This window comes from Eulemur rufifrons, chromosome 20, assembly GCF_041146395.1.
Source record: "Eulemur rufifrons isolate Redbay chromosome 20, OSU_ERuf_1, whole genome shotgun sequence".
Lineage (NCBI taxonomy): Eukaryota > Metazoa > Chordata > Mammalia > Primates > Lemuridae > Eulemur > Eulemur rufifrons.
The window spans coordinates 51,328,163-51,340,380 of record NC_091002.1 but is presented as its reverse complement, the minus strand read 5'-3'; the positions used below and the strand labels follow the sequence as shown (position 1 = coordinate 51,340,380).

General features: G+C 64.0%; 1 protein-coding gene across 1 annotated transcript in view; it reads right to left on the bottom strand.

Moving 5' to 3' along the window:
- Positions 1 to 2,689: 2,689 nt before the first annotated feature.
- Positions 2,690 to 12,218, bottom strand: part of NTSR1 (neurotensin receptor 1) — a 28,177-nt gene continuing 18,648 nt past the window's right edge. The window contains exons 2-4 of the mRNA XM_069496426.1: positions 7,104 to 7,305; positions 4,087 to 4,177; positions 2,690 to 2,942 (exon numbers count right to left, since the gene is read on the bottom strand). Coding sequence (XP_069352527.1) covers positions 2,690 to 2,942; positions 4,087 to 4,177; positions 7,104 to 7,305 — 546 coding nt within the window. The remainder of the gene's footprint in view (positions 2,943 to 4,086; positions 4,178 to 7,103; positions 7,306 to 12,218) is intronic.

Genomic DNA, 12,218 nt, shown 5'->3' with positions numbered 1-12,218 from the left:
CTGGGAATCTGTATTTTCAAAGCTCTCAAATGGTCTGGAAATCCCTGGGGTGGGGGTGCTGCTAGGGGTCTTCTGTCCCCTCGTCTGTTCACCACTGAGACCTGCACTGGGCCACGGGCCTCCGGGCCACGGGACCCCTAGGCTGGCTGGGGGCTTGGAGATCAGAGCTGAGAGCTCATGGGACCCCATGCCCCTCTGCTTGGAGTCCCCTCTGTGGCAGCTCACAGAACAAGAGATGGCTGGGGTGTGGCGGGGACTTGCTGGAGCTCCCGGGGGCTCCCAGGCGCCTTCCTCCTCTGTGGTTCCCGGGAGCACTGGGCAGGGGGGCAGTGTGTGAGCAGGGGGTCCGGGGCCCAGCCGTTGGAAGACGTGACCAAAGCCCAGGAGTTTTTGGTGGGGCCCCGCGGGAGCCGACTGTGCGGTGCGCGTGGAGCGAATGAGTGAGCGGCCGACGGGCGAGCACCAGGCGCCGGGTGAGGGGCGCACAGCCTCTTTTATTGAGAGACACAGGGGTTTGTTTTTGTGGACGGTGTGGTAGGGGCGGGGCAGCTGCGTCACCGGGGGCCTTCTGAGCTGGGGGCTGCGCCGTCACTGTTGGGAAGTCGCGGGGACTCCGGACTTCGCCAGCGCCCTGCTCACAGCTCACGGTGGCTTCCAGAGTCACATGGCCACACGGGCAGGCGCTCAGCGTGCTGGGTGGGGCGTCACAGCGGTTCCTCTGGGGTGGTGGACATGTGTCCCCGCTGACACCAAGTGCGCAGATGGGAACATAAAAACTACACCAAAAAGTGGACTTCCGGTCACGGCTACAGACCCCTCCTGGTGGACCCCGCACCAGCCTGGGCTCCGGGGGTTGTCGCCTCCGCCTCCATCCGCCTCCAGCGTGGCTTCCGCCCACTGCGGCCTGGGTCCTCCAGCACAGCTGCACTCTGAGAGGCCATGCCTGCTTCTCAGATGGGGAAGTAAACTGAGGCTCAGAGGAATGTGGCCCGCCCAGGGCCCGGGGACCCCAGAGAGGGGTCGAGGCTGGACTGTCTGGCCCCGAGTCCACATTCTTGCTCAGAAGCCGTGTCCAGCCCCAGGGGCCTTGGCGTTAGGTCAACTCTGAGCCACTCACTGAGCAGGGCTGAGGGCCATGCCGACCGGGACCTGCTGGGTGGGTGAAGCTCCACTGCCCAGAGCAGACCCTGAGTGGGAGCTCGGGGTGGAGGAAGCCCCCTCGAGACTTGTGCTCCTGGGGTCGGCAGTCCTCTGCACTGGGGGTGCTGCCCGGCCTGACTCCACGCTTGTGGGAGGGGAGGTTTGTCAGGAAGCTTAGCATGTGGGCCCGACTGCCCGGCCGGCTCTTGGTGAACTGAGGGGTCCCCTCCGGGCCAGGTCTCTGAGCCCTGAGCCCATGCAGCCCGCCCAGCACCCGCTTCCCTTCTAGGCAGATGCTGGTCCAAGGCCGTGAAAACCTACTTTATGAAGGGCCGAGCTTCTTCCTGGCCCAGCCTCATCCCGGGACCTGCTTCTCCTGGGCTCAGGCGACCCCTGGAGCCGGGAGCCTGGCCAGCCCCGCCCTGTTTGGAGACTGGCTCCTCCAGACCAAGCAGGCACCGCCGTTCCAGGCGCCGGGGCCCAGGCTGCTGCCTGCTGGCTGGTGACAGATGAGTCTGCCTCGGCCGGGGGCTGCCGGCCAACTGGTGCCTGGACGCACAGCTCCCTTCTTACCTGTGGCCCGAGTCCTGGGACCTGGCGTCTTGCTCGGGGGCTGGATGCCAGCACCCGTGGCCCGCGTCTGCCCTTCTCAGAGTACCACCCTGCGGCCGCTGGGGGCCTCTGCCTGTGCTGCAGTAAGAGCACAGGGGCCTTCGCCTGTCCTGGCCAAGGCCACCTGGGCAGGTCGGGGAGGCCAGCACTGCCGACCCAGAATTCCCTCTGCTGAGCCGGAGAGGCTGAGGCTGGGCCCCCCAGCATGGTGTCCCTGCAGATCCCCCAGCCTTGGCCTGGCGAGAACAGGCGGGCGGAGAGGCTGGGGCCTGGGTGATCCCAGGCCAACCCCGTGTGTCCTTCTTGGGTATGTGGTGCCTGCCCTCCTCTATGGGCCACGGCCGCCTGGGCCGGGGTGCTGGGGAGGGATCCTCTGCCCCCAGCAGTGGGCCCTGAGCCTGGCCAGGCCTCAAGTGGAGTCAGGGGCTCCCTCGGAACTGCCCGGGGAGGCGGCGTGCTGGCTGGCCCAGAAGGGTCTGGGTTTGAGGCCCAAAGCCCGGAGCCGGGCAGAGGTGGTGGAGGCTGGATGGAGCCCCCCGGCGTCCCACAGCCCTCTCCTGGTCATCCGGTGGGCGAGACAGCCGAGGTTCTCAGAAATGCCGTCACCAGCAGCAGCCACCCAGCCGCCGGGGCCCAGCCTGTACCAGCGCCTTTCATTTTCTTCTCTCTAAACATCCATTAGACTGGAACAAAGAACCTGCCTGTGGCTGAACACTAATTTCTCCTTGTTAAAGGCCCTTTCTGGACCCCGGAGAGGAATAATCTCTTGTTCTGGCTTCAAAGGGGAGAGGGATGGTGGGGAGAGGCGGGTGGGGGTGGGGAGAGAAAGTGGCCTCTGGGGCGAGGTGTGGGGGCCCAGGCTTCCGGGCCACGGCCCCAGCTGGCGTCTGGTGGACCCCACCGAGGCCAGGGCTGCCCTGAGCGTGGGCCGCAGGCCCTAGTGCAGCGTCTCCCGGGTGGTGGTGCTGGAGAAGGTGTGGTTGCTGGACACGCTGTTGGCCTTCCTCGGGAACGCCGGCCTCCTCCTCCTCCTGCGCCGCCACAGGGGGCAGAGGCAGGCCAGCGTGGACAGGAAGATCTGGCGGAAGTTGGCGGAGACGAGGTTGTACAGGATGGGGTTGACGGTGGAGCTGACGTAGAAGAGCGCGTTGGTCAGCATGTAGAAGTAGTGGTAGAAGTCGTACAGGAACCTGGGCGGGGGTGGGGGGGGAGAGGCGCTCAGACTCCGCCGGGCCCGGGCAGGACTCGCAGGGACCCCAGGCAGGGACCCCAGGGTGACGGCCGAGGCCGAGCATGGCCGGCAGTGGTGGCCTGGGCACTAATTAAAACTGCGTGTGAAGTTTTTACACGGATATTTCATGATGAATTCCAGGGGCCGGCTTCTCCCGAGGAGTTGGAAGTTCTCGAGCACCAGCCTTCTGCGCCCTCCCTGCTCTGCCCGGCCCCGTCTCTCCCGGCAGCCACCTGACTCTCTAGGGTCCTGGGCATCCAAGGGTGGATGGTCCCCCGCCTAACAGAGCAGCCAGGGCTCAAGGCCCCCCAGCCTCCCGGACGGCCGTGCGCCCCAATCCCAGCCAGCTCCTCGCCAGCCACGGGGTCTTGCTCTCCTGCTGGGCGGCTCCGTTCCCCACAGGGCAGCCCCGAGTTTCAGAAGCCTTTCCTTCGGGGCCATGCTCTGCTCCCTGTGCCTTCTCTGGGCACGTGTCACCCTGGGGGACCCGTCGCCCTGGATCTGGCAGCCCTGGCAGGGTCTGCACTGGACACCTGCTCTCCCTGCCGGGGAGCCTGGACTTGGGGTGCACAGGCAGTGCCCCCGTGACCAGCTCCCGAGTCGTCCCGTGAGATGCCCCCGGGAGGGGCTCTGGGGCCGCGTCTGGTCTGCCCCCAACTTCGCCCCAAGCGTTTCCCCTTTTCAGGCTTTGCCGTGCGCCCTTTTGCTGTAGCAGATCACAGCCCTGAGTGTGACTCCAGCCTGAGTCCTGGGAGTCCAGCCTAGGGTGGCCTTGGGGCCCCGACAACTGCCACGGACTGAGCAGAGCCCCCCATCTCCTAGTGGAGCCGCTCCCCGTCTCTCTTGGGGCCTCAGGGAAGCCACCTTGGGCCCCGAGTCCCTCAGGACCGATTTTCCTGTCCTGTTCCAGCTTGTCCTACCTGTCCCTCCACAGCCCTCCCTGGGGCCCCATCAGGGCACAGCCACTGCCCAACAGCCTCACGGATGCCTGAGGGGGCCGCAGGGGACCCACCGAACCCTGGCCCTGCTCCAGCTCTCAGCAGCACCCCCTGCCCCAGCCCCCCGTCTGGGGCTCAGCCCAGGGCCAGCCTCCCGGCACTCACGGAGTCCACTGCTCGTCCGAAATGTAGCAGAACATGAGGCGCCGCACGTGGTAGGGCAGCCAGCAGACCACGAAGGCGATGACCACGGCGCCTGCGACACAGAGACACAGGCTCAGAGAGAGAGAGACACGGGCTCAGAGACAGAGAGACAGGGGCTCAGGGAGACACAGGGAGACACGGGCTCAGAGACAGAGAGACAGGGGCTCAGGGAGACACGGGCTCAGAGACAGAGAGACAGGGGCTCAAGGAGACACAGGGAGACACGGGCTCAGAGACAGAGAGACAGGGACTCAGGGAGACACAGGGAGACACGGGCTCAGGGAGACACAGGGAGACACGGGCTCAGAGACAGAGAGACAGGGGCTCAGGGAGACACAGGGAGACACAGGCTCAGAGACAGAGAGACAGGGGCTCAGGGAGACACAGAGAGACACGGGCTCAGGGAGACACAGGGAGACACGGGCTCAGAGACAGAGAGACATGGGCTCAAGGAGACACAGAGAGACACAGGCTCAGGGAGACACAGGGAGACACGGGCTCAGGGAGACACAGAGAGACACGGGCTCAGGGAGACACAGGGAGACACGGGCTCAGAGACAGAGAGACAGGGGCTCAGGGAGACACGGGCTCAGAGACAGAGAGACAGGGGCTCAAGGAGACACAGGGAGACACAGGCTCAGAGACAGAGAGACAGGGACTCAGGGAGACACAGGGAGACCCGGGCTCAGGGAGACACAGGGAGATACGGGCTCAGAGACAGAGAGACAGGGGCTCAGGGAGACACAGGGAGACACAGGCTCAGAGACAGAGAGACAGGGGCTCAGGGAGACACAGAGAGACACGGGCTCAGGGAGACACAGGGAGACATGGGCTCAAGGAGACACAGAGAGACACAGGCTCAGGGAGACACAGGGAGACACGGGCTCAGGGAGACACAGAGAGACACAGGCTCAGGGAGACACAGGGAGACACGGGCTCAGGGAGACACAGAGAGACACGGGCTCAGGGAGACACAGGGAGACACGGGCTCAGAGACAGAGAGACAGGGGCTCAGGGAGACACAGGGAGACATGGGCTCAGAGACAGGGAGACACGGGCTCAGGGAGACATCGCACGTTCGTGGATCACAAGACTCCATATCGTTTTGGTGTCGGCACTACCCAAAGCGAGCACAGGTTCAATACACCCCGATCAAATCCCAGGGACGGCTTTCATGGAAATAGAAAACTCCATCCTAAAATTCACAGGGAAGCTCAAAGGATCTTGAACAGCTGAAACAATCTCGTCAGGAGCGTGAAGTCGGAGGTCTCCCACGTCCCGACTGCAGAGCTCACCACACAGTGGCCGTGACCGTGAGGCACCTGCCAGAGACAGGTGTGCAGACCAGCAGAGCAGGACACAGAGCCCAGAAACGCCCCTGGCACCTGAGGCCGCTCACGGGGGAACCGTCTCTAACAAACGCTGCTGGGAAGACTGGACGTCCGCTCGCAAGAGCGCGGCGCTGGGCCCTGACCTAACCCCCCACAGCGGGAGAAAGACCTGAACATTAGACCGACTCTCTGAAACTCCTAGAAGAAAACATAAAATAAAAACCTCACACCATTGAATTTGGCAAAGATTTCTTGGGTATGACACCAAAAGCCCAGGTCACACACACACACGATAAATTGAACTACATAAAAATTAAAAACTTCTGTGTATCAAAGAACATTTTTTTTTTTGAGACAGAGTCTCACTCTGTCACCTGGGCTAGAGTGCTGTGGTGTCATCATAGCTCACTGCAACCTCAAACCCCTGGCCTCAAGCGATCCACCCACCTCGGCCTCCCAGAGTGCTGGGATTACAGGCGTGAGCCACCGCGCCGGCCCAAAGGATGTAATTAGCAGGCTGAGTCAACTCACAGAGAGGGAGAAAATATTTGCAAATCACCTATCTGACAAGGGGTTGGCACAAAGGGTACATAGAGAACTCCTAAAACCCAACAAAATAAAAACAAACAATCCAATTCAAACATGGGCAAAGGGCTTAAATATACATTTCTCTGAAGAAGATATAAATAGCCCACATGCACAGGAAAAGATGTTCAACCTCATTAATCAAGGGAGACATCAACCCCCAGTGGGACACCACGTCCAGTCCAGCAGGGTGGCCGCAAAGGCCAGGGCTGGCGAGGGGGAGGGGTGTGGAGGAACCGGACCCCTGGTGCCAACGGTGGGATGTACGGCGGTGCGGCCACCATGGAACACGGGGTCGCAGTTCTTCAAACAATCAAACATGGAATCCCCACACGATCCAGCAACCCCAGTTCCGGGCACGTGCACAGAAGCATCGAGCAGGTTCGCGAAGAGTCTGCACAGCCAGGTGTGCGGCAGCGTCACTCACAGCCTCGGTGCCCGTGGAGGGGCGAGTGGGTGAGCAAATGTGGGACAAACACACAACGGAACATCACAGCCTTAAGGGGCGGGGGAGCTCCGGCACACGCCACGGCACGGCTGGACCCTGAGGACAGCCTACGTGAAACAGGCCAGACACGAAAGGACAAATGCCATGTGGCTCCATGCACAGGCGGTCCCTAGAGGAGACAGTGGGACGGTGGGTGCCGGGGGCTGGGAGGCTGGGGAGCTAGCGGCTAGTGGGGACGGCCGTGGGTCGGCAAGGCGGGAACACTCTGGGCACGGTGGCGGAGATGGTTGACATGATGCCAATGTGCTTGGTGCCCCTGACCTGTGCCCTTACACATGCCAAGAGAGCACGCTTCATGCTTTGTGTGTTTGACCACAATCAAACAAAAACCCCCAGAAGGACACTTGGGAAAACTCCCTCCAAGCACAAAGTCACGGTGCCCAGCGGTACAAGGCTTGCTCGGGAGGCCACGGAGGGCAGCGCGGCGGCCGGGACCTGGGCTCTGGGTCCGGCCGCGCCATTCCGCTGTCTTCAAATTCGCTCCGGTTCGGGGAGTTGCAGCCTTTGCTGACCCTGGGCCCCCGCCCACCCCCAGGGGCCCGGAGGTTACGTACGTAAGACCCGGACGCCGTGCCGCAGGGCCTGGACCCTGCCGGGCTCGATGGACATGCTGAATGTGCCCTGCGGGCCCCCGACCGTGCACACCTGGCCCTGCTCGGCCGCCTGGCGGACCATGATGGTCAGCTTGTTGGCAATGACAGTGTTCAGGACTGAGATGACCACCATGGGGAGCAAGAAGGACATGAAGGTGTTGACCTGCGGAGAGGAAGGGGGCGTCAGACCCGGCCGCAGGAGACAGCACCCGCCCACCTGCCCCTGGGCGCCTTCCGCCCCGGCTGGGTTTAGGGCCCGGATTGCGGGGCCCCCGGGTCAGCACAAGCTCAGAAGGGCGTGTCCCGTCCAGGCTGCCCAGATCGAGCCGTCCCTGGCCGCCCATCTCCAAGCTCGGCTTGCAGTGTGCCCCCACCCCCAGCTGGGAAGAGGTTGGCAGCGTCTCTGCCACCTTGGTGAGCCCCTGCATTGGGGTCCCACCTGGAACAGCAGGGAACACAGACTTGAGGTGTCCGAGCTGTGGCAAAGGGCAAAGCTCTGCGTTCTCAGGTATGGACACGCCGCGTCCACGACAGCTGCCCCCGAGCGTGGCTGTGTCACCTGGGCGTCCCCCCAGCCCACCCAGGGCCTCCCAGCCTGGATGCAGACAGCACACGCGGACCCTTCTCCCACCCACCCGCTGCCTCTCGGAACATGGAAAGGCGTGTGGCCCCTTTGGTTAGCACCTGGGGCCCTGCCTCTAATTTCCACGCCGACCAGCAAGGCTGGGCCATCGTGTCCACCCTGCATCTGGGGAAACTGAGTCTCAGAGAGGCTACAGGTCTGGCCCAAAGACGCCAGCTCAGAAGTGGCTGGACCTGGGTTTGAACCTGCCTGTCTAAGCCCAGGCCCGGCTCCCAAGGGGACGCCAGGCCGTGGCTTTGCCTCCGCAGGCGCCCGGCAGGTGCTGGGGCCCTTCCTAGCTGGCGCTGCTGCCCAGGACAGGGACAGCACACGTCAGAGGACACTGCCCAGTGGCAGCAAGTGGGGCTGCAGGACCCCCAGTGGCAGAGGCTGCCTCCGTCCCTGTGAGCCTCAGACCCCACGAGGCTCCTGGTCATGTTGGGAAACGGTCACTGCCCCTGAGCTCTGCCATCGCCCAGGGTGCCAGAGCAGAGCCTGTGCCCTGCAGCGGGCACTTGTCACCACAGCCCTGCTGAGGACAGTCAGCCAAACCCTGCTAAGGGGCACTCGCCAGACATGGGGCAACCACCAAGAGGTGCCTGCCGGAGGTTGCCGGAACGTCAGCTAGTCCACTCCCGGGGCCTGTTCTGGGCACTGGCCGAGGTCCCTCCGGAGACCCTGCCCCTCCCACGGCAGCTCCAGGCTCCGCTCAGGCCCGGGAGGCCTCTGGGGGGAGGCGGCCTCAGTTTACTCCCAGTTCCGTGTGAACAGAGTTCTATGACAGACTGAGGGGCCCCACCCCCAGGAGGCGGTGTTTCCGCACTCGCCAGCCCGGCACCCAGCACTCCCGGCACCGGCACCGCAGCCGCTGGCCCCAGGTGGCGGCAGGTCTGTCCCTCCCTCCCCGAGGGGGTCTGGAGCCTGGCACCCATCCCACCCCCCTGGTTTTCTGTTGCTTTTTCGTTTGAAGCCCAGCCCCCGCAGGACGGCAGGGGCTGGCGAGGTCCGAGGGGCAGGTGAGAAGGCCCCGCACGCCCGGGTTGCTGGGGGCACCGGGTGGGCCGGCCCGGTCTCAGGAGACAAACCAATTCCCCGTGAGTCACCGCAGCCCGGGTATGACTTAAACATAACCAGTGTATCCAACACAGATTTTAAATGTCAAAACATTTAAAATACCTTGCAGAGCCCAGGCAGCAAAAATAGCTACCTTTGGGGGCCAATGAGGGCCGGAGGCCAGTTGGGCGGAGGGTCTGGCCCCGGCGGCTGTCCCCACTGGAGCAGTCCTGGCCCTTGGTCCTGGGCTTCCCGGGAGGAGCGCGAGCAGCCCCTGCCCTGCAGGCCCCCCCGACCAGAGGCCGCCACCGGGCCGCGAAGTCTGGGGACAGAGGTGCGGGGCCAGCGCTGCCCTGCAGAGGGAGGGCCGCCTTCCTGGGCTCCCCAGACCCCTCTGTCCTGGAGACCAAGGCAGAGCAGGAGGTGGGGTGGGGGGTGCACACTCGACTCTCAGGGTGTGGCTTCTCCTGCCCAGGCTCCCTGCACCCCTCTCCCGGGCTGCACCCCCACCTCCCCACGACAAGCAAAGGGGAAGGGCCCTGTAGGCGTGAGCTCGCCAGGAAAGGGGCCGCGTCCCATGGGAGGTGGGAGCCGGCTTGGCCGTGGGGAAGGACAGGCCCCTCCCTGGACAGGACTCGTTCACATCCTGTCCCTGCAAACCACACAGCTAATTGCACCGACACACTGATTCTATAACTTAAATGGAAAACATAATCTAAGAATAGCTAGGAAGGTTCCAGACGGGAGGCGTGACGGACCACGCGTCGGCCTCCCCAGCCACTGGAATGCACGGACGGGCACTTTACTGAGAACAGTTTGGCCGGGCGGGTGGATGTACAGAGAGGATGCCCGGTCAGATGAAACCCCATCTGCGACGGGACAGCATCTGGGCCAGCGGGAGGCCGTCTCGGAGCAGCTCTGGACAGCTGGGGGGCTGGACGGGAAGCCGGACCTCTGTGGCTGGCGTGGGCACCAACACCCTCGAGTGGCAGGGCCTGCTGGGCCCCCTGCCCTGGGGCTGGCTGGGTGCTTGGCAGCCCTGGGCTCTGTGAGTTGGGTTGGTGGGACCTCCAGCGGGCCTGGAGGACAGCAATGTCAGGACATGGCACTCCCTATGGGCACCCGTGCTCCTGCAGTGTCTCCTGCCACCTGTGCCACCCTGGCTGCCAGACCCCCCTCTTGGCCCTGGCCCCGGCCCCAGGGGGCTCTAGCATGAGCTGGAAATCGCTGGCAACAGGCAGGTCCTCCGGGAGGCACCCTGGGGCTGGCGTGTGGACCCGGAGCCCGGCCTGCCCCACGGCTGGCGGTGGCCTGGGGCAGCTCCCCAGTGCCCCCCGCATCAGCATCATTTCTAACAGAGGGGCCCTGAAGGTGGCACCCTGGTGCCCAGAGTGCCGTGGCACTCACATGCACGCCAGACTAGTGTTTTGGGGGGCGGGCTAAGGGGCGAGTTGGGTAGGGGCGGGGCTCCAGCTGGAAGCTGGGAGAGGCCACTCCAGGGCCACGGCTGGCGGGGTGGCCCGTGGGAGGAGCTCGGGCGGCCTGGCCTCTGCCCTCTGGCATTGGAAACTGCGTGTGGGCGGAGGAGGTGGGGTGAAGCGCTGGACAAGACCACAAGCGTAAACAGAGGTGTGTTTAGGGGCAGCCGCAGTGGGGCGCAGCCTGCACACAGCTGGGGCACAGCTGGCCGGCAGGGGCACCCGACACAGCTGCAGACGGTGGCCTCGGCCCCTCCACCCCCGGGCAGGGTGCGCTCGGCCTGTTCCGGCTTCCCCTGAGGAACGTGGCTTGTTTGTGCGGGACTTTTTCTCTCTAATTAATCCCATTGTGTTCAGAGAAAGACAGAGCCGTGGACCCACACGCGGCTTCACGGCTCAGCAAGCTGCCTGCGGTGCGTGGGAAGGTACAAAATATTGCTCAGGATGTTTGCAAGCCCAGGGGCTTTGTGAGACAGCTGCTGAGGGGGCGGCGGAGAAGGGGCCTCCTGCCCAAACCCTCCCAACGTGCGGCCGCTGTGCGCTGGGCCGGCCTGGCTGGCAGGGACTGCCGAGCCCCCACAGCGGAGAGCGGCCCATCGGGCCCAGGCCAGGGGTGACCCTCTGACCTCCTGGCCTCACTCCAGACGGAGGAGCCCCAGACCCAGCTGGACACCAGAGCACACTCTGGGGGCTCTCTGGACCCCGTCCTGCCTCCACCCCTGCCGTGGCCAGAACGATGACGTCACTAACTCCAGAAACGCCGCGCAGCAGGGTCCCAGCACAGCCTTCTCTGAAATAGCAAAACTTCTGGGACAGCTCAAGTGCCCCCACTCAGGCGGGTTGGTGAGTCACACCTGCTCCACGCAGCCGTGGAGACGCTCGACGGGGTGCCCAGCACGGCTCTGGGGAGGAGCCCCAGACTGACTCGGGGGGTGGGGCAGCTGGAGGTTCTCCCAGCCTGTCCTCTTGGGGTTAGAGCCCCCCAAATGAGCTCCCTGTACAAAAATAAAATGGAAACGAGTAGATGCATTTGGTTTGCCTCTCCTGTGGATGCGTCCTGTGACAGGCACCACCCAGGCCACCTCACTGTCCTGGACTCAGTGAGGAACTGTGGGCAAACCGTGCTGTCCCTCAGTCCCCTGTCTGCACCCCACCCCAGGCACCGAAGGAGCAGGTGGCACATCCTCAGCACGGCTCTAGATGCTGCCAGAGCGTGGAAACCAGAGCCGTGGGACTCCGGCCAGCTGGGATGCACGGCCCACCGTGAGCAAGAGCCCAGACACGAGACACAACACGGAGTGGCACGCTGCTCTGTGGTCAGCAGTGACAGCGGACCTGGCCTGAGGAGAGGCCCAGCAGGCGCCTTGGGGGGCCGTGAGCTCCGGCCCCTGCACCTCTTCTCAGAACGGCCCACGGTTCTGGGCCTTCGTGTGGAGGACCAGGGGCGGATAGGGCACTCGACCTGCAGGGGCCACGGAGTCATCTTGGTATCTGCAAATCCACAACAGGGAGGGGACGAGATGGACAGGGCAGCGTCCGGCATGTCCTTGGCTGTCACAAAGCCGTCACGCCACCACCAGACAGCTCTTATATGCAGATTTGGGCTTTATATAAAAATTAATATTTTGAATCCCTCTAACTGCCACTTTCTCACTGACATGGCACCTTTAGTAACCGCTCCGGGTCCCTCACAGGAGCTCAGCACTCTGTGTGCAACTTGGTGACACCCGCGTCCGATCTGTGAGAAGAAACCACCGTTATCCTCACGTTACAGGAGAGACCCGGGCCGAGCCACGAGTCCCGGGGTCTGACCCCGCAGCCCGAGTGCTCGTGTGTGGCCCACGCCCTGGGCCGTCTATACACGGAGAACAGAAGGGTGGACCAGCAGCTGCTGGGCGTGGACCACGAGCCGGGCGAGAGCGT